General features: G+C 42.9%; 1 protein-coding gene across 3 annotated transcripts in view; it reads left to right on the forward strand.

Moving 5' to 3' along the window:
- Positions 1–22,197, forward strand: part of DNMBP (dynamin binding protein) — a 170,110-nt gene that overhangs the window by 118,025 nt on the left and 29,888 nt on the right. For all 3 annotated transcript variants that reach the window (XM_073595765.1, XM_073595764.1, XM_073595766.1), the window contains 4 exons: positions 16,676–16,872; positions 19,905–20,004; positions 21,122–21,269; positions 21,676–21,693. In XM_073595765.1, the coding sequence (XP_073451866.1) occupies positions 16,676–16,872; positions 19,905–20,004; positions 21,122–21,269; positions 21,676–21,693 (463 nt within the window). The remainder of the gene's footprint in view (positions 1–16,675; positions 16,873–19,904; positions 20,005–21,121; positions 21,270–21,675; positions 21,694–22,197) is intronic.

A 22,197-nucleotide genomic window follows, 5' to 3' on the forward strand; every position in this document is an offset into this window, starting at 1 on the left:
TACAAGGGAGGATAGACTGTGACTTGCAAAAGTATTCATGCCCTTCACTAATCCTTATTTTACTGAATTATTTTATGTGACAGTATTGCAGTGTTTTATGTTAGAACAGATCTTAAGAAATGCTTAAAAAATGTGCGCGCATGGACTTCAGCCTGTGTTAGGATATAACTTCTATATAGTAAAAATAATATCACATTGCATAGCACTTTACAAAATAAAGAGAGACCGTACAATTAAATACAAGAGGGTTAGGAGGGCCCCACTCATGAGTGCTTACATTCTAAAAGGGAAGAGCGAGTGAAGCAAAAGGAGGGATGAGGTATTTGATTATTAAAGTTCCAGTTGTTGGGTAGAGGTGGGATTGGTTTCAGGGATCATCTAAAGGCAGTCAGAGTAGGAGATCCCCAGACAGATTGGGCTAGGGAGTTCTAGAGGATGGGAGTGGTTATGAAAAAGTCCTGGAGGAGATGATGAGGGAGCTAAAGAGGAGGAGTGAAGAGGGCAGTTTGGGTGATATTTGGAGATGAAGTTGGTGATATAGCTCGGGGAAGAGTTGTGGTTTCCTATTTACATTGTTATTCTGAATTTTATTTGAGCGAAAGCCAGTGGAGGTCTTGGCGGGGAGGGGTGGTGGACACTGAGTGATTGGTAAGGTGGATGAGTCTCGCAGCACCATTCATGATAGACTGAAGAGGGAATAGTCTTTGTAGACGTAGGCCAATGAGGAGCAAGTTGCAGTAGTCGATAAGACATAACCAGTGATTTAGTAGCTTGCTGGTGTCTTTGGTTAAGAGGGAGCGTATTTTGAAAATGTTATGTAGGTGTGACTGGCACAATTTGGACAATGATTGAATGTAGGGGAGAGGTCAGAGTCCAGGATTACACCTAGCACCCTGGCATAAATAGAGGCACTGATGGTTAAAGTGGTTCCAAAGGAAGAACGTTTTTTACCTTGAGGCTTCATGTAGACGGAACGTTGTTTAACCTCTCCTGAAAGCTTTAACTTGACAGCTAGAAACCGACATCTAAAAACGTCAGTTTTTAGCCGCTTTTACATGCCACGTTTAGCCGAGTTTGCGCTCAGAAGAGTTTAAAAAAAAATTCTTTATTTTTGTTCAAATGAAAAATGTCTGTAAACAAAATGCTGCTAAATGCGAGTTACCGTCTTTAGAGGCTGTTACAAGCATTTGGCGTTTCAAATGCCTCTGAATATCCGTTCTGAACGCATTTTTTTGCGTTCCAAAATATGCTTCTAAACTCAACTGATGAGTAGTAAAAATGCAGCGCTAAATACAAATAAACAGTGCACATATATGTGACTACCAAACAAATGGAAGTGGTGAAAAATGTATAAAGAGCAATCTTTTTTTAAAAAGAAAAAACTATTTAGTCCATAACCATGTGAGTGTCCAACTCAGTAGGTGTTGATGGTCATATAAGTGTCCAACACAGTGGGATAACAAATAAATGGGTGGGCAAGAAGTTAATCTTATGTAAATCACAGGGATGGTGTCTCAAACTCCATAGGTGTCATGTGAGTCACAGGGATGATGTTCCAATAATCGATATCCACAAGAAAGTGCAGAAGAAGTAAATACCCTTACCGGAATAGATGGACACGTTTGCCGTATGGCTAGGTATCATACAGGCTTATGGATCAGCGATCCCAATGGAGGCTCGATATGTGTAGCAGGTTCCCCTGGTTCCTCTGTGGCAATCGGAAGGGAGATGAATGGTCCGGAACTCGATGAGGGGGTCTCACCCGCAAAGATGTGATGAAAAATGCAGCTTTCAATCAGCCAGCAAAGGGACATGTAAGAGGGAGTAAAAGAACCCACATGGTGCCTTCTTGGTTTTCTTCTCTTTCTGTTGCTGAAGATGAGAGGGCAGTTTAATAACAGCCATTCGGCCGCTCGGGCTGCTCTGTCTGTCTGTGGCCTGCGCTCGCGGGTGTCCGGGAGCCTGCAGCCAATTGCAGGAGATTCTCGCGGGACACTTGAGAAGTCTGCAGAAGGCTTTTTATCTTAATGCGTAGAATGCATTAAGATAAAAAAAACCTTCTGACTTTACAACTCCTTTAACAAATTTCTATTATTGTTTGGTACTTCTGCTATAAACTTCTGCTTAAACTTAACATTAATAAATCACCGGGACCAGATGGCTTGCATCCGAGGGTACTTAGGGAACTCAGTCAGGTGATTGCCAGACTGTTGTTCCTAATTTTTACAGACAGTCTATTGACTGGAATGGTACCAGCTGATTGGAGAAAAGCCAATGTAGCACCAATATTTAAAAAGGGCCCAAAAAACATCCCTGGGAATTACAGACCAGTTAGCCTAACATCAATAGTATGTAAACTCTTGGAGGGGATGATAAGGGATTATATACAAGATTTTAGTAATAAGAATGATATCATTAGCAGTAATCGGCATGGATTCATGAAGAATCGTTCTTGCCAAACCAATCTATTAACCTTCTATGAGGAGGTGAGTTGCCATCTAGATAAAGGAAGGCCCGTAGACGTGGTGTATCTGCATTTTGCAAAAGCATTTGACACAGTTCCCCATAGACGTTTACTGTACAAAATAAGGTGCGTTGGCATGGACCATAGGGTGAGTACATGGATTGAAAACTGGCTACAGGGGCGTGTTCAGAGGGTGGTGATAAATGGGGAGTACTCAGAATGGTCAGGGGTGGGTAGTGGGGTTCCCCAGGGTTCTGTGCTGGGACCAATCCTATTTAATTTGTTCATAAACGACCTGGAGGATGGGATAAACAGTTCAATCTCTGTATTTGCAGACGATACTAAGCTAAGCAGGGCAATAACTTCTCCGCAGGATGTGGAAATCTTGCAAAAAGACCTGAACAAATTAATGGGGTGCGTGACTACATGGCAAATGAGGTTCAATGTAGAAAAATGTAAGATAATGCATTTGGGTGGCAAAAATATGAATGCAATCTATAGACTGGGGGAAGAACCTCTGGGAGAATCTAGGATGGAAAAGGACCTGGGGGTCCTAGTAGATGATAGGCTCAGCAATGGCATGCAATGCCAAGCTGCTGCTAATAAAGCAAACAGAATATTGCCATGCATTAAAAGGGGGATCAACTCCAGAGATAAAACGATAATTCTCCCGCTCTACAAGACTCTGGTCCGGCCGCACCTGGAGTATGCTGTCCAGTTCTGGGCACCAGTCCTCAGGAGGGATGTACTGGAAATGGAGCGAGTACAAAGAAGGGCAACAAAGCTAATAAAGGGTCTGGAGGATCTTAGTTATGAGGAAAGGTTGTGAGCACTGAACTTATTCTCTCTGGAGAAGAGACGCTTGAGAGGGGATATGATTTCAATTTACAAATACTGTACTGGTGACCCCACAATAGGGATAAAACTTTTTCCCAGAAGAGAGTTTAATAAGACTTGTGGCCACTCATTACAATTAGAAGAAAAGAGGTTTAACCTTAAACTACGTAGAGGGTTCTTTACTGTAAGAGCGGCAAGGATGTGGAATTCCCTTCCACAGGCGGTGGTCTCAGCGGGGAGCATTGATAGCTTCAAGAAACTATTAGATAATCACCTGAATGACCGCAACATACAGGGATATATAATGTAATACTGACACATAATCACACACATAGGTTGGACTTGATGGACTTGTGTCTTTTTTCAACCTCACCTACTATGTAACTATGTAACTATGTAACTATGCTATGATAGGGAGAAAATGCAACGAAATAACAGCACACACAGCTATCCTTGAGCTAATGAAGCAGCAGCCACTGTTTCTCAAGACGCTTGCCTTCTTTGTCTCTTCAGTTAGAACCAACTGAATGGACAAAACTTCATGAGCAATTGTAAACCTTTCCTACATTAGTAAGGTTAGTTGTCATGACCGGGGGGGGGGGGGCCAATAAATGTAGAAATCCTCACTGAAACCTTAGAACTAGGATTTGTGTAAAAATTTCACACAGTCTGGAGGTCCATGTGTACTTCTTTTGGTGGCGCGTCACAAGATTTGCTTTGAACCACATCTTGATATAAAGGCTATTTCAGCTAGTCGGATATCCGGTGACTTATAGTAAGTCTGGGATCTCTGATATCCATTGATTGCAGTATGAACTACGAGAGTGCCTGTTACTACACTTCCATCAACTGCATGTGACTGGACCAAAGGTCATATTGACCTAGCGAGACTTTAGCAGATACGCAGCAATGAGTTTATTCCATTTTACATCAATAATCTTTTGTTTGGGCTAGGTTCACATTGATCACGTCTCATGGGGGAGGGGGAGATGGTCATTCACCCTGTGTAGGCTCCAACATGGAACTTAAACAGGGTTTAGACTCGGGCTTAGAGCATGAAGAAGGTATAGTAGAAGTATAAGTGGGTAGGTGGCCTATCAGGAGAACCTGCACTTTGCCCAAAATGGTTCATTTTAAGCCATTGTCTAGAGAAACTTGAAATTTTCATTTGAAATTTGTCGGCATCATAATGGTACTATCGAATGCTCTGATTTTCTACACAAATGGTCAAACAAAATTCTAGTGGTGTTATGGGCAGCGACTTGCTTTCGTGTTTGTTTTCTTTTCTCCAGTTCTTACCAATAAAAAATAAACAGTACCTCCTGGGACTATTGGGACTTTAAAGACAGACACTGAGAACACAAAGGTACAAAAAAAATTGAATCCTATGTATCAGTGCCCCTGATGAAGAGACGTTGTCTGTCTCGAAACATGTTGGGCCCTTAGGACCACTCTTCAGTTTCGACTACAGTCGTCTCAGTTCTTATCCGTTTTATCTCTGATGTTTACGTCGTTTTTTAGCCTATTTGTTTAATGAAATTTGATATTTTTGTTCCTTTTGTGTTCTCAGTGTCTGCCTTTAAAGTACCACTAGTAAGGCTCGGATCACACAGGGGCAACCCAACTTACAGCGCGACTTTGCAAGGCGATTTGGAGGTGACTTCAGTGCGTCTTTAAGCAACTTACAACGCGACTTAAAGTTGCCTCCAGGACATGCGACTTTGGCTGTGGCCAATCACAGAATAATCAGTTCTCTGGGAGGGAGGGGTTTGCCTGGGTAAACTAATTTCTTTTCCTGTAAAGTCGCTTCAAAATAGATTGAGATCCGACTTGGAGGCAACTTCCATTGAAATCTACGGGTACAAGTTGCCTAGAAGTCGCCTTGAAGTAGTACAGGAACCTTTTCTGAAGTCGGAGCAACTTCAGTAGTGTACATTAAGACAGCTCTCATTCACTTCAATGGAATTTCTTATGTCCCGCAACTTGGGGTAACTTGAGGTCTGACAAGTCGGATCCCAAGTTGCTGTAGTGTGAACCGGCACTTACTGTTTTGTTTTGTATCTATACGGGTCAGTTCACACTACAACGACTTGGGATCCAACTTGTCAGCCCTCAAGTCGCCCCAAGTCGCTTGATATTGGGAATTGCATTATAGTCAATGAGAGCCGTCTTAATGTACACTACTGAAGTCGCTCCGACTTCAGAAAAGGTTCCTGTACTACTTCAAGGCGACCTGTACCCATAGAATTCAATGGAAGTCGCCTCCAAGTCGGATCTCCATCTATATTGAAGCAAAACCCTCCCTCCCAGAGAGCTGATTATTCTGCGATTTGGCCACAGCCAAAGTCGCCTGTCCTGGAGGCGACTTGAAGTCGCGTTGTAAGTTGCTTAAAGTCGTGCTGAAGTCACCTTGCAAAGTCGCGCTGAAGTTGTGTTGCCCCTGTGTGAATCGGCACTACTAGGGATGTTGGCAACATCACTGGTTTACTTGGGTGGTCATTTTCTTTCTACAGTTCTTACCAATGGCCCGGAGAATGTCTGTGATTGTTTTCATGTGTAATCTCCGTCCTGTACACCATCGCCTGTATGTATGAAAATCAGGTGGTTTTATGTTGAGCACTTTGCATGCTAACAGCATACTTGAGGATAAGGTTACACCGATTCTGGTTTGCATTTCATTGTCAAGTTTCCTGAAGCGGTATGAAGCCCTCGTTAACCTCAGTGACCGCAGTGATTTCTGTGTTTTCCGTAGTGGGAATTCAGGCATGTTCTTGTGGTCTTGTTATGGTTCAGAGGATCTCCGAGGGTCAGCTGACACTGTTGTCTTGAGTGCAAGGAGCACATATAGTCCCAAATAGAACATATGACCATAAAAAAAAAAAAAAAAAAAAAACTGATGGGGTTTTAACTCTTCCGTACTCTATCCAAAATAATAATATAAAAAGTTTGATATCCTTTAATGGACTAGCTCACTTTTGTTCGAAAAAAAATAACCCGTTCTCACATACAGCACAACTCCTTTTCTACTGCTTGGCCTTCCATCACCCCAGACAGTATTTCTAGTTATTTTTTGAGCGACTGTGCTGCAGACTGCAGGCACAACTACCATCCTTTATCTAATAGAATATAATAGAGATGTTTGATAGCGATATATGTCTACATAATAAATGGTAGAGAACATTTCAATGGGTTCCAATGCAAAGGTGGTGGAATTGAGGGTGCTTTATCCCTAGTTATTTCTCTTGAGACCACAGACCCCTCAACCCCCACCCCCCACTTCAATGGCAGCTTTTGTCTAATCCAACCAAAATAGTTCAGACTGGGTGGCTTCCTTTAGAAAATGAAGGACAGTTAACGTAGTAACATAGAAACTTTTCACACAGTTTATTAGGGCAGGACATCAATATATGTGTTCTTTAAGTGCGCCATTTACTGATCAGCGGGTGTATGGAAAGTGGCTTCTCTATGCTCCAAATCTGGGAGGAAACGAGGACAAGTTGCAAATGAGGACATCTCTTCTACATTCCAGAAATATATACTGAATGAAGGGAGAGTTTGGCCTTTTTTCAGGAATCGGTTACAGCACAGTGCTCAGGAGAATGACAGACTTCCATAAAATGGTAGACAGAAACCAGCCTATAGGGCAGGCGTAGGCAACCTGGGGCCTTCCAGCTGTTGCAGAACTACAAGTCCCATCATGCCCCTGGGAGTAATTATAACTTCCAGCCTTGCAATGCCTCATGGGAAATGTAGTTCCACAACAGCTGGAGGGCCCTAGGTTGCCTTCCCCTGCTATAGGGTGTCTGTTGATCCATGATAGACATATATTGTGTGGAAGTGTATTGTTTTGCTAATCCTTTAAGTAAAATAATTGCTATTCTCCTCAATCATTTTCAGATCTGATCACTGAAAGATGGCGGCTTGGATATGTGTGCTTGTATTGCTTTGTCTAGTGTGCTTTTGTTTGACTATAGAATTGCTATGATAGCTGTATGTTTTCCAGGTAAGGATACCGTTTCTGGCTCTGTATCTCCCCTTACTGCAGTGTATATTACCTGTGTCTGTGTAGACATGTGCACAGCCAAAAAATGTGTTCATTTTCGTTTTCGTTTCATTAGTTTATTATTTTTTTCGTTTTTCGGGTCATTCGTTATGATCGCGATTCGTAAATTCATTCATTCGTAAATTCGTAAATGCGTTCATTCATACATTCATAAATTCGAACATTCGTTCATTCGTACATTTGTTCATTCGTACATTTTTACATTTGTACATTTGTAAATTCGTAAATTCGTAAATGCGTTCATTCATACATTCGTAAATTCGAACATTCGTTCATTCGTACATTTTTACATTTGTACATTTGTAAATTCGTACATTCGTAAATTCGTAAAATCGTACATTTGAAAATTAGAAAATTCGGAAATTTGTAAATTCGAAGTTTGAAAATCCAAAAACCCGAAAATTCAAAAATCTGAACTAGTAACTATTAAATTATAGGTATTGTAATTTCCTTTCAAATTTGACTGTCAGTGAACGTAACAAATACGAATTTATCCGAAGTTACCAATTATCCAAAACGAATGCTGTTTCTAAACTAATGGAACGGAACAAATTAATAAGAAATAATAATAATAAAACGTTATTATTATTATTGTTATTTTTTATTATTAATTCATTACGTTCCATTCCATTTTTTCGGATCATTCATAACTTCGGATAAATTTGTATGTGTTACTTTCACAACAGCCAAATTTGAAAGGAAATTACAATACCTATAATTTAAAAGTTACTAGTAATTACTAATAGTTAAGATATTATTAGTTAACTATTATTTCAGATTTCCGAATTTTCGAATTTACAAATTTACGAATTCACTAATGTACGAATGTACATTCGTAAATTGCGAATGTACGAATGCCCGGATTTACGAATGTCCAATTTTATCGAATTTACGAATATTTGGAAAAAATTAGTTAAACGGGTTTTCGTTAATTCGGATATTCCCGAATTAACGAGTTTGTCGAAATTCGTTAAAAAACGAATTCAGAACGAAACGAATTGCACATGCCTAATATTCATGTGTGGCACTGCACAAACCCCTTTTTAGGCATAAAACCTTTCCTTTCCAGATGAACTTGTTTTCTTATGGTAAATGGTAAACTCTCAATTGGCAAATGCTAGTTGCTTGGCTGTCATTCTGATTATCTGTCTTTAATACTGAGTCAATGAACAAGTATGCAGATAAGGGCTCCTTTAGAACGGAAACCAGCTGTAACACCTTTTGTTTTGATGCACCTGGATGGTATTTAACTGATTTAAATGTAAGGTTCAGTTGGGCTTCATCCACACTATTGTGGAGCATAAACACATGCATGGTAATGTATGTTGCGTTAAGGCAGCCCATTCGTTTGATTTAGCTTCAACTAGGGGTTGAAGGGAAAAAAAGTGCTTGATTCTGAAATCCGGAGGTGCACTAATGTATTCTGAAAGCGGGAGGTTTCCTAGCTATAGCTGTGGGCAGTGGTCGCACGAGAAAAACCTGACGGTCTGGTTGTACTGAAGTCAATTGATAGATCAATTAGTTACAACCAGCCTTCCAATGGATGCATTGAAATTCAGCTGGTTTCTGCTGAACTGGCCAAATTTTGATTCCATGTATGGCCAGCCTTAGTCTCTGCAGTGTATCATGGCTGGTATGGAATGCTGAGGCCTCCTTCTTCCCATACAAACACCAATGTAGTAAATCCTTGTCCCTTTTCCTCTACCCCCTCTCTGTATTGTTCTGCAGCCATTGACATGTTAATGCCGTGTGATGAGGGGATTGCAAGGGATGCAGAACGCCTGGGAACGTCAGGGTAGAGGTGAGGAAGACAGCCTTTGCTCCATCATCATTATCCCGTGCCAAGATAAAATGTTTTTAGACAGTAATGTTATGGGTACAGGTGTGGAGCAGGTTTAGCTATGGATTTCTCCTTGTACATAGTGCAGATAAGTCTGTTCTGGGGGTCTCTTGGTATGGAGGAGTGTGGGGGAGGGGTGGCCGTACTTAGAGCTTTGCGCAAGTTGAGGATTACAGAGTGGAGACAATGGCCGGGAGGCATCACCCCTCCTCCTCCTTCATGGAGCTCTGCCTGTTTCTATGCCTAGACTCACCTGTTCACCCTTCACACATTCTTCCAGGTTCATCTACACAGTGCAGGTGGGGACCGCAGTCCTTAGCTGCTTTATGTCAACGTTTCCATCTTTGATTTTCCTATAGAAAGGCGGTGAATTGTAAGTCAACTTTGTGAAGGTTCTCGTTTTACCAGGTTATGGTATATCTAGTAGCTGGTCACGTTTAACTGGACTTGCTCTGGAATGTTGAGGACGTTTCATGGTTTCTCCAAAACCACTTCTTCACTTCAACTTTCGTTTTTGGACTGTAGTTTAAAATGTTTCCTGGGGATCCCCTCGGGCACTCTGTTTACATTTAATGACTTTTGATCTGTAGAAATGTTGACAGACGTAGACTGCTCATGTAAGCAGAAACTTCCACATTTCTAGGGATGGCTTAAATGAGGACTAACATTTGAACCACTTGTTGATGGTTTCCACGTTAGAACCACATTGATATCAGTGTGCTGCAAGGAATATGACTGCCAACGCCATGGTTCAAACTCTCTCTAATAGAACACTTTAATTCCAATGCAGCCTTTTAGGTTTTTTTATGTTTGTGTCAGAGTGGCTAGCTTCACATCTGCATTTTCATGCATTCTTTTAATGTGTTTTTCATGCATTCTAATTGAAGTCTAAACCTAGATTCACACTTGATCAAGAGCGTTTTCATGTGTTCTTAAAAAGTATTGGGGTGTTGATCAGGAGCCTTACTACGGCCAGCTCCACACAACACCTATGTGTTACAGTAATGTGTGCTACCGCAATGCATAGTAGAAGACCTTAAAGGAAACATATCAACCCAGGTGTTTTTTGACTTTCTTCTTAGTTGAAGGTGTCATGGCTATTTGGTGAGTGTACATCCAGTTGAGTACTGAATCAGGTGAACAAGTAATTTGTTGGTGATGGTTTACAACAAGAAGGTTTGAAGAGTGAAGGAATCCATTGATTTAGTTTTTTAGAAGATTCTTTAGGAACTTTACTCAAAAGGACTTTTATTATTGTTACTATTTGTATCGATTAGTTTACAGCACTTTGCACTTTACTTTTATTTTTGTTCCACAGTATATGAATAGTGTTTATTATAACACCCCCTCACATTTACCATATATAGTTGAGGTACTTCCTCCTACACAACTGGGGAGCAGCTTTTTTGTTTCTTCGTTTTTATAGTTGCACTACTACTTACACATAACCTTTAAAAAAAAAAAAAGCGTATGTCTGTGCCTGGGATTCGTATGTATTGTGCACAGCCACTTGTACAAACCAATGTGCTGCAGCTGTAGTCTGGTAACAACAAAATAGCGCCCATCTGCACCTTGCCTTGGCATATAGTGAGCTCCTCTTAGTAAAAATGGCTTCAGCTTGGTCTCCTATCCATGGTAGAACTCCCTCTCTGGGAGTAGAGGTTCTCCCATGGGTAGGGGTACCTCTCTGGGAGTAGGGGTTCTGCCATGGGTAGGGGTACCTCTCTGGGGGTAGGGGTTCTCCCATGGGTAGGGGTACCTCTCTGGGGGTAGGGGTTCTCCCATGGGTAGGGGTACCTCTCTGGGAGTAGGGGTTCTGCCATGGGTAGGGGTACCTCTCTGGTGGTAGGGGTTCTCCCATGGATAGGGGTACCTCTCTGGGAGTAGGGGTTCTCCCATGGTTAGGGGTACCTCTCTGGTGGTAGGGGTACCTCTCTGGGGGTAGGGGTTCTCCCATGGGTAGGGGTACCTCTCTGGGGGTAGGGGTTCTCCCATGGCTAGGGGTACCTCTCTGGGAGTAGGGGTTCTCCCATGGGTAGGGGTACCTCTCTGGGAGTAGGGGTTCTCCCATGGGTAGGGGTACCTCTCTGGGAGTAGGGGTTCTCCCATGGGTAGGGGTACCTCTCTGGGAGTAGGGGTTCTGCCATGGGTAGGGGTACCTCTCTGGGAGTAGGGGTTCTCCCATGGGTAGGGGCTCTCCCATGGGTAGGGGTACCTCTCTGGGAGTAGGGGTTCTCCCATGGGTAGGGGTAACTCTCTGGGAGTAGGGGTTCTCCCATGGGTAGGGGTACCTCCTCTAGGAGTAGGGGTTCTCCCATGGGTAGGGGTACCTCTCTGGGAGTAGGGGTTCTCCCATGGGTAGGAGACCAAGCTGAAGTAATTTAATACTAAGAGGAGCTCACTATATGCCAAGGTAGCGTGCAGATAGGAGCTATTTTGATGTAGTCCTCAATGTGTCTGGCAACCAGAACCTGCAAACATTGTGGCCAGTCAACTGGGATAACAGATTGGGGCATTCAAGCTGAATCAGTTTTTCGGCCTACTAAGTATGTACTCTGGTAACTATACATTTGAGCATTTACATACAGGGATGGATGAATGACCCTGGATGCACTGTCTGTCCAGGGGTGAACATCCATCCCTGTATACATGTAAACGCTCGGATGTGCAGCTACCACAACCCGGTTTGTTCGGGCAGCTGTACACAACGATTGTAACTCCCAGGCACTGGGCCATTTTATTTTATTGTATTGCTTGTGAATGAGCCCTAAAGCACCGCACTGGAGTGAACAGATGTGAACGGGGCTTAAAGTAGAACTATAGGCGAAACTTTTTTTTTTTTTTCTTTTTCGTTTTGGAATAGAGTAAGGGAGAGTTATAACCGCTGTAAGATTTATTTTTTCCATCTTTGCCCCATTGGGGAGATTTACCTTCACTTCCTGTCCCATAGCCAAACAGGAAGTGAGAGGAAATCCCTGCAAATTTGGCAATCTCTTGGGGACCCCTAGGTCACATTGGAAAATTTCTCCTCTATTACTTTCAATGATGATGGAAACAGGACAAATAGAGAGGGTGAATCTTCCTAAGAGAAACACAGAATGCAATAAAAACCTGACAGGTGTTCTAATCCCTCTCCACTCTATCCAAACTAACAAAAAATGTTTTGCCTTTAGTTATACTTTAAATGTTATTCACTGCTAGAGCTGATGATTTAGGTTCCAGCAATGTGACAGGATCCAAAAATGCGAGCAAGCATTTCATTGGCATCTGTGGACTTGCTTTGTGCACTGGTGTGCAGTCATGTTGGAACAAGAAGGAGCCATCCCCAAACTGGTCCCACAAAGTTGGGAACATGAAATTGTCCAAAATGTCTTAGTATGCTGACTCCTTAAGAGTTCCCTTCACTGGAACTAAGGGGCCAAGAACAACCCCTGAAAAACAACCCAACACCATAATCTCCCCTCCACCAAATGATTTGGACCAGTGCACCAAGCAAGGTCCATAAAGACATGGATGAGTGAGTTTGGGGTGGAGGAACTTGATTGTCCTGCACAAGAGTCCTGACCTCAACCCGACAGATCACCTTTGGGATGAATTAGAGCAGAGACTGTGAGCCAGGCCTTCTCGTCCTACATCAGTGCCTGACCTAACAAATGCGCTTCTGGAAGAATGGTCAAACATTCCCATAGACACACTCCTAAACCTTGTGGACAGCCTTCCCAGAAGAGTTGAAGCTGTTATAGCTGCAAAGGGTGGGCCAACTCAGTATCGAACTCTACGGACTAAGACTGGGATGCTATTAAAGTTCATGTGCGTGTAAAGGCAGGCGTCTCAATACTTTTGACAATATAGTGTATGTTGATCTGTTGTGGGATGATGATTGGTAGATGACTATAGAGGAGTCTGGGTGTTATCAGTGTGTGGACTGTGCACTCTGCAGATCAGGAAGGACAGATCTCTGTTTGTTGGCGTTGTTATGTGACCATTGTCACCATGTCATTAATCAGTGTACACGCCCGGCCCGTGCGATGTCTGAGATCACATGTTGTATCCTCTGGCGCTATGCTGTCACAATACCGCCCATCATTCATGTTCAGTCCTTTCATTGTCATAAACAGGGTTGTAAAAATACAAGAGCATACCAATGTTCATACCTAGGACTAGATCTCCAGGGCAGACCTCTCCTTCTGAAAATGCTGGTTGCCTGGTAGTCTTGTAGATCGAATTGTCTCCATGCTTTGGATGAAGTCAGGACTTCTGACTGTTTTCCAACTTCCTAAAAGCAAGGCTAAAGGGTGAATGTTTACCTGTCCATCGATCCCTCGCCAGAACTGGCATCTTCACAGAGCTGGTCTTCGATCTTCTTAATTGGCTGGCGCAGTATGATGTCACTCCTCCACATGAGCAGGAGACAATCATTCTGGCACTTGGAGACTAGCATGGCTCTCTATACACAGATGCACATTCGAAGCTCAGTATACAATGCCGAAGCAGATGGCAGGCAGGTAGGGGCATTATATTGCAGAAGAGACAGTGCAGTCCGCTTTATATTGAATACTTGACCAGCTATTGTAGTTAGATTATTGCAGCCAGGCATCTAGCATTTTCAGAAGTTGGTGGCAGCCCCTGTACTCTTCTAATGATAGGTTGAACTGTATATTTAAGATTCACTTCGGAGCTATTACTAGAACTCTGTTCAGTGGGGAAATAGAGAACAATAAAGAGCTGAGGTTGGTTCTAGCCTTCCCGAATATTGCCATTGTGCCTCTGCAGTGTTGGCCATACATGGAACGATTTTATACGAAAACGTATTGCCAATCAGTTTACTGTCTAGGAGTAAAATACAATCAGAAGATAAAAAGGATCGCTAGATGCTCAATATACTTAATATCTACTTTCCTACAATCAGATTTTTTGTCCAAACCAATCAGAATAAATTCAATGAAATTGATCGGTTTTGCTAAAAATTGGCACGGTGGGGTTGATTTACTAAAGGAGATTATACTGTGCACTGCAAGATCTTAGTAAATGAGGTAAAGGTTCACTTTGCAAAGAATACCCAATCACATGCAAAGAAAATAAAAAACAGCATTTTTTTCTTGCACACGATTAAATGATCGAAATCAGCAGAGCTTCCCCTTAGATCTAGAGCAACTGCACTTGCAGTGCACAGTACATTTGCCGTTAGTAAATCAACCTCAGTGTGTGTCTTTATGATAGTTCATAGATTTGCTTAAATCATCTGATTATGTGCAGGATAATTTGATCAGACCAATACGTGTATGGCCACTATTAGACAGGGTTCCATGCCAATTTCTGTACTGGTGGCACCATTTTCACTATGACAGGAAGGAACTAAGAGGAAACCTCACAAATGGGTGTGTATGTATATATATATATATATATATATATATATATATATATATATATATATATATATATATATATATATATATATATATATATATATATATATATATATATATATATATATACACACATACATACATACACATATATATATATATATATATATATATATATATATATATATATATATATGATAATGAATATATGATAATGAATATTCTCCTGTCATTGGTAATATTAGGAAGAATAGTCCACATTTTTAGTATCAGTGGGAGGAAAAGTGCCCCATCATTGGTGTCAGCATGAGGAATTATGTCCCATCGGTAGTGTTAGTGGGAGGACTATTGATTGTTGGTGTCAGCAAAAGGCATGGTACCTCATTGTTGATGTCAGTGGGAGAAATAGTCCCCCATTCCCCCAACAGTGCTTATATTCTTGTGATCCAGCCACCCCTGTTGTGCTGTAAAACTGCATGTCTTTTGCCTCTGTACTCTTTTGGACATTTTTTTTACTTCACTTTCATGCTAAAGACCACCCTAACCTTTCACACTCCTGAAGCTTCTTGAGTATGTCCTCTTATGAGCCCATTGGCTCACAGGCCTATACCAGCCATTCTCACCTTTTTTACCCCAGAGGAACCCTTGATATCATTTTCAGGTTTCAGTGTCCCCTGCTAAAACCAATTTATTGGGGTTAGTGGAAAATTTGCCCCTTGCATTGGTGATCTGAATGCCACCCTTACAGATTGGTAAAAAGTCTATGGTTTCATGCCACTGACTCTGCCAAGTGCCACTGTCCCTTGTCTAGGCATACACCAGATGGAGGAACCCTGTTTGGGAATGGAACCCCTAGCCACCTCTTGAGGAACTTTCATTGGGGATGGAATCCCTAGCTGGCTCTGGAGGGACGCTTTTCGGGAATAGAAACCCTAGCCACCTCTGGAGGAACCCTGATTGGGAATGGAACCCCTAGCCACCTCTGGAGGAACCCTTGTTAGGAATGGAACCCCTAGCCACCTCTGAAGGAAACCTGGTTAGGAATGGACCCCCTAGCCACCTCTAGAGGAACCCTGGTTAGGAATGGAACCCCTAGCCACCTCTAGAGGAACCCTGGTTAGGAATGGAACCCCTAGCCACCTCTAGAGGAACCCTGGTTAGGAATGGAACCCCTAGCCACCTCTGGAGGTACCCTGGTTAGGAATGGAACCCCTAGCCACCTCTAGAGGAACCCTGGTTAGGAATGGAACCCCTAGCCACCTTTGGAGGAACCCTGGTTAGGAATGGAACCCCTAGCCACCTCTGGAGGTACCCTGGTTAGGAATGGAACCCCTAGCCACCTCTGAAGGAACCCTGGTTAGGAATGGAACCCCTAGCCACCTTTTGGAGGAACCCTGGTTGGGAATAGCTGGATTAGACTCTCCTGACACAAGTTAGATTAGCTGGAGTGTGGCACTTGGGATAAAGAAATTGTGTGTAAATTTCGTGTCAGCATTTAAAGACAATTTCATGACTTTGAAGAAAAATACCAGTGAATTAAAGGGCCTAGATTACAGTCAATTCAGTCTATCATCTGGCACAGATCTCATTCAGTCATCTGTTTTGACCAGTGCTACAGATGTCATTTATGGATTATCACAGAGATGCTCAGATCTTCTTGGTTTTAGCTGTGCAGTCTATGAATCTCCTTAGAGCATCTATAGTGCATCTGGCTAGTTTATCTATGTGTTATTGTGATAAATATCCCCTATTGAGGGACGAGGGGATCAGGATGAAGAGCAGGTGCTCTTAACACAGATTATCCCCTAATTCTTCAGTGACTCGTTAGGAGATTATAGACTGTGCTTCCTCAATGTATGCATATAACTTGTCAAATTCAGCCTAGATTTGGGATTTTTAGGTCAATTGCTGTAAAATAACATTGTTTATTGAGTGTAGTTTCAATGTATGGATCACCTGTTTACAAGGAGAGTAATCGGTGTGATCCTAATATAGCGGGCCATAAAGGATCTACAATCGTGTATGATTACACAACTTGAAATATATTGTTGGTTTGCAGTCTGTTGATTTCATAATGCTAACGAGACAATAAATCTTCTTTACAGATATGACTCTGTTGGCCTCACAAGACGAGACCTTGGAGGAGACGCCATCTGCCGCGTCTGCCACAGAGAACTCTGAGACAAGGATGCTGGAGAAGAGGTCAAAGGTCATCGAGGAGCTGTTACAGACAGAGCGGGACTATCTGCGAGACCTGGAGACCTGTGTGGAGCACATCATGATTCCCCTGCAGGCAACACAGGTAAGGCGGTAGACTACTGTTATCCCCTGATAGTGGGGAGAACATTCACAAACTGGCTGTTTTTTAATGTAATAAGTTGCAATAGATGTTTGAGAATTTTAATAATTGATCATGTTTGCCATTTTGTGTAATTCTGATTGTTCATGAATTCATTGGCACTTCAGTCTTTCATTTTACTAATGCTTAAAGTAGAACTCCAGGCAGATATAAACAGCACAAATTATTGCAGCTCTGTATTCATGAAAGCACCACTAAAGTGGTTGTGAAGGCTGAAGGTTTTTTACCTTCATGCATTCTATGCATGAAGGTAAAAAACCTTCAGTGTCCAGCTGCCTTGTCAGCCCCCCAAATACTTATCTAAGCCTGATGCCGATCCAGCGATGTGCATGAGTGCCGAGGCTCTTGCTCCTGATTGGCTGAGATGCAGGAGCCATTGGCAAAACCATTGCACAGAGCATTTGGGCCGGGTTCACACTGGTACGACCCGACAGTCATACAACTGTGGATCTGACTTTACCCTGCGGCTTGAAGTCTGACATCCATCCGACTTCAATGAACGGGGATCCGACTTTGATCCCGACAATGCCAGGCACTTTGTGTCTGGTATGAATCTTTAGGGGAAACTCCACACAAAATAAAAATAAAAAAACGCATGGGTTCCCCCCCATAATCCATACCAGACCCTTATCTGAGCATGCAGCCCAGCAGGTCAGGAAAAGGGAGGGGAGGAGCGAGCAGCCCCCCCTTCCTGGACCATACCAGGCCACATGCCCTCAACATGGGGGAGGGTAGGTCCCCCCAAAATCCATACCAGACCCTTATCTGAGCACACTGCCCGGCAGGTCAGGAAAAGGAAGGAGAGGAGCAAGTGCCCCCCCCCCCTTCCTGGACCATACCAGGCCACATGCCCTCAACATGGGGACCCCAAAGCATCCTGCCCCATGTTGATGGTGACAAGGGCCTCTTCCTGACAACCATGGCGTGTGGTTGCGGGGTCAGCTCCCTTTAACAATGGGGCCCCAGATCCTGGCGCCCCACCCTATGTGAATGAGTAGGGGTACATCGTACCCCTACCCATTCACCTAAAAAAAAAGTGTCAAAAATAAAACCTATTTTATTAAGGCAGCCCCATCGTCTCTTCCGATTTCTTCTCCCCTCTCCGCTGATGTCTTCTTCCCTCTCCGGTTCTTCTCCGCTGATGTCTTCTAGCCCTCTCCGGTTCTTCTCCTTCTGTCCGCTGCCTCTGCCGGGTCTCCTCTCCCTCTGTTCTTCCTCCGATGTTGACTCAACGCTCTCTCCTTCTCTAATGCTAGGTGCGCGGTGTGCCACTACTTATATTGGCATGGGGTGGGGTCACCAGGTGTCACCCGGAGTCACCGCCCCATTGTGACGTCACCTACCTATCATGCCCCATGTGGTGACATCATAAGGGATGGGGCCTCCATGTGACGTCACCGGATTTTCCCACCCCATGCCAATATAAGTAGTGGCACACCTAGCATTAGTGTGGGAGAGAGCGTTGAGTCAAAATCGGAGGAAGAACAGAGGGAGAGGAGACCCAGCAGAAGACAGCGGACAGAGGGAGAAGAACTGGAGAGGGCTAGAAGACATCAGCGGAGAAGAACCGGAGAGGGGAGACGAGCCGAAGAGGGGAGAAGAAATCGGAAGAGACACCGGAGCTGTCCTAATAAATGACTTAAAAAACCTGTGTACTGCGTTTTATTTTTGACACTTTTTTAGGTGAATGGGTAAGGGGTACAATGTACCCCAGACTCATTCGCATAGGGTGGGGCACTGGGATCTGGGGCCCCATTGTTAAAGGGAGCTTTCAGATTCTGATAACCCCCCCGGTCCGCAGACCCCGGCAACCACACTCCAGGGTTGTCAGGAAGAGGCCCTTGTCCCCATGGGGGCAGTATGCTTTCGGGTCCCCATGTTGAGGGCATGTGGCCTGGTATGGTCCAGGAAGGGGGGGGCACTCGCTCCTCCCCTCCCTTTTCCTGACCTGCCGGGCTGTGTGCTCAGATAAGGGTTTGGTACGGATTTTTGGGGGGCCCCACGCCGTTTTTTCAGAGCGTGGTTTCCCTTTAAAATCCATGCTAGACAGAAGGGCCTTGTATGCTCTTGGAGCAGGAACCCCATGCAGGGTGCTGTGATGCTTACAGGAGCCTGCTGGCCTCTCCTACCAAACTTAATCTTGCTGTTTAGCAAAAACCAGCAGGAAGACCCAGTGATTTGGTCACTGGGTTTAAAAAAAAGGTATTTCTTCAAAGCTAAATTATTTGATTGACAGGTTTTACTTGCATTTTGTTCAGGGGATGGCGTCAAAAGAAATTATATGCGTACATTACACTTCAGCATTAAATGTATTTTTTTTTTAATACAAGCAGTGTAAGTATCTGAATTTGACTTGATGTCAGCCTCTTGCAGTCCCTGTACAGCAGAGTTCAAAGTGGGAGAAAAAGGGGCACAATCGGTTCATCTACTGTCAAAAAGCATGCTGATAGGAGGAGAAAGCAGAGTAACAGAGATGAACTCATTACTGTGCTACTTCTCTTTTCACTGTCTAGTCACAAATTGGGGTTGGATCTGTGATAGTCTGGGCTCAGAGGAAGTGGGTTGAATGATTCTGACTGTCTTCCAACTTGGAAGGTTCACAGCTAGCGGTGGATTGAAGTATTGTGGTGGGGGGGGCTCTAGAATGAAGGTGCGTATTATAACAAAAACTACCTTTTTTAATGGGCTATCCTTTTATTTTTGTTTTTATTTTTTATTGGAGCTTTGTGTTAAAATCTTTGTTATAGCTTAAATGATACTATAACTGGCTTTCTAGTTCTATTACCCATATTTATTAGATTGTAAGCTCTTCTGAGCAGGTCCTTTTTAATCCTCTTGTATTTTATTGTTTTATAACTGTATTGTCTGCTTTTTATATGGTAAAGCACTGCTTAAACTGTTGGCGCTATATAAATCCTGTATAGTAATAATAATTACCGATAGACCTGTTTACAAGGAACATTTTTGTTTGACAGATGACAAATGTGGATTTTGAGGTATTATTTGGAAATATCTATTCAGTGATTGACGTTACCAAGAATTTATTAGGAGCTCTGGAGAACTGTGACTCTGTGGGTGAGTACTCCTCTTGTATGTTCACTAGTCCTTAGTAGTGTCTGGACTGCAGCAGCAATCTGTTTGCTAAAATGTAAAACACATTCAAAGTTCTTCTGATTTTAAAGCAATGGTATGGTGGACTATCAGTGAGCACATATATTGAATTGGTATTATGGCAGTGTGCCTTAAAGTGTTACCAAGCCGAGGGCCCTGCAGTCACTATATCTGGTCTCCCACAGTACACAGGACATGGAAATGCAATTATTTTAGTAAATGTAAACTGCTAAATACCTTTTCTCATCAGCAGTATATAGCAGTCTTGTGACTTCTATCAGTGACTGGTTAAAGCTTGTAGGAGGAGTTTCCATTCTCCTGACTGTCCTATTAGGCTGCAGGACCCCCTGACCCTCTGTCTAGACAGTGCTGATTGGTCCTGGGCTGATCACATGCACCCTCCCCCAAAAAAAACTAAAAAAAAAAACTCTCCAGCAATACACACCAAACTGAGCATGTGCAGAGTGACTCCAAAGGCACTGTTCTGTCGGTAGATGGATTGGGGACAGTGGAAGAAGGGGGAGGACCTAAGGTCTACCAAAGCCTTTCTTTCACAGTTTCTAGGGCTAGTGATGGGCCTAAGGCTGGCCATACACTGGGCAAATTTTTTACCTGAAACCACTGTTGCAGGAAAGAAATTTGCTTGATTTCCCCTTTAACAAAGACTGTGTTGACAGGGGAATCCCTCCTGCTGGGCCATTGTCTTTTCCTGGCAAGGAAGGGCGGGGGAAGCCATCCCTGCCGGGAAAAGACAATGATTATCACTAGCAGGTATACCAGCTGGCTTGTGATAATCAAAAGCGAATCCGGCAGGCTGTGTATATTCAGCCTGTGCATTAGAGGGTTCGAATCTAGGCCAATTTGATCTGTGTATGGCCAGCCTAAGCCTGATTGGTTAACTTACCAGTAAGTTTTGATTTGTGATGAAGAAACCAGAGCAGCATGGTTCCCGAACAGACATAGGAAGAACATAAAAACTCCATGCAGAGAATGGGAGCAGGACACCAGTAGTGCAAGGTGATAGGGTCAACCACTAAGTCACTATGATGCCCCTTTAACAAATGATGTCCCTTTTCTTTAGGTTTGATATTCCTGGAGCAGAGGGCAGAGCTGGAGCCTGTATATAAGGAGTATTGCCAGAATCATGAAGAGACCCTTGCATTGCTGGAAACCTACGATAAAGATGAAAAGTTCCAGAAACACCTCCAGGAGTGTATGGAGACTGTGAAGTAAGATTCCCCCCCTCCGTATCCCACTAGAGGTCTTTTACCACCACTGATGGCTTGGAGCTTATTCTGCTTACTTTAGTTGGTTTCCTTGTCAAAACACAAATTAATATTCCTCCTTTCAGAAATTCATGTTACCCTCGCATTATTTAAATGTTAATTTTATTAAAGTGTATGTCAGGGAATATTGATTTAAAGAATGTATGCAGTTTACATTCATGTTAACTAAAATGCTTTGAGCAGTCCCTATTAATCTGTTATAGCATGGCACATCCTTTGCCTGATTGTTTTTTCTTTCCTCTACGCTGAATTGTTTTCTGCTGAAATGCTACTGTTTTTATTGGGTTGTAATTGTTTTGTTTTGTTTTTTTCCCTTTTTCTCTTTTCCTTGTGCTTCTGAATGACAAAGGAGTCTGTACCAGGAATGGTGAGTACACGGCATTGTCTGTTCACTTGACCTTTCTAGGACATATGTTGAATTTGTAGTACTTATTGTAGTGAATTGTTTGGTGGGGGGAAAGTTGTTTGTTAAAGGGGAACTAAAGTCTAAAATAAACACATGCAGTCTTAAGGGTGGCCAAAATTGTTGAGAAACAAATCCCACATAGTAAAGATACATTTAAAAATATTGGAAACCCAACACTTCCTGGTCAAGGTGAATTTTGGAGGATTGCTATCTGTAGGCTCCCCACCACTTGTCCAATGCATCTTCGATTCCTATGAAACAATCTAATAAAACTTTGAGCAGCCTTCGACACCCTCCATGTGGCTTTATTCCCAATCTTTACATCCTGAAATATATTTATGTTCCAGAAGAAAGGAGAATGTTGTCAGTACTGATAAATTAAAAAAGCTACTCACCAACTGTATTACAATGGTGCTTCTCTAATCAGTTGCTGCTTCTGGTTTGTATCCATTTTTATAGAACCTG

This window comes from Aquarana catesbeiana, linkage group LG08 (assembly GCF_042186555.1).
Source record: "Aquarana catesbeiana isolate 2022-GZ linkage group LG08, ASM4218655v1, whole genome shotgun sequence".
NCBI lineage: Eukaryota > Metazoa > Chordata > Amphibia > Anura > Ranidae > Aquarana > Aquarana catesbeiana.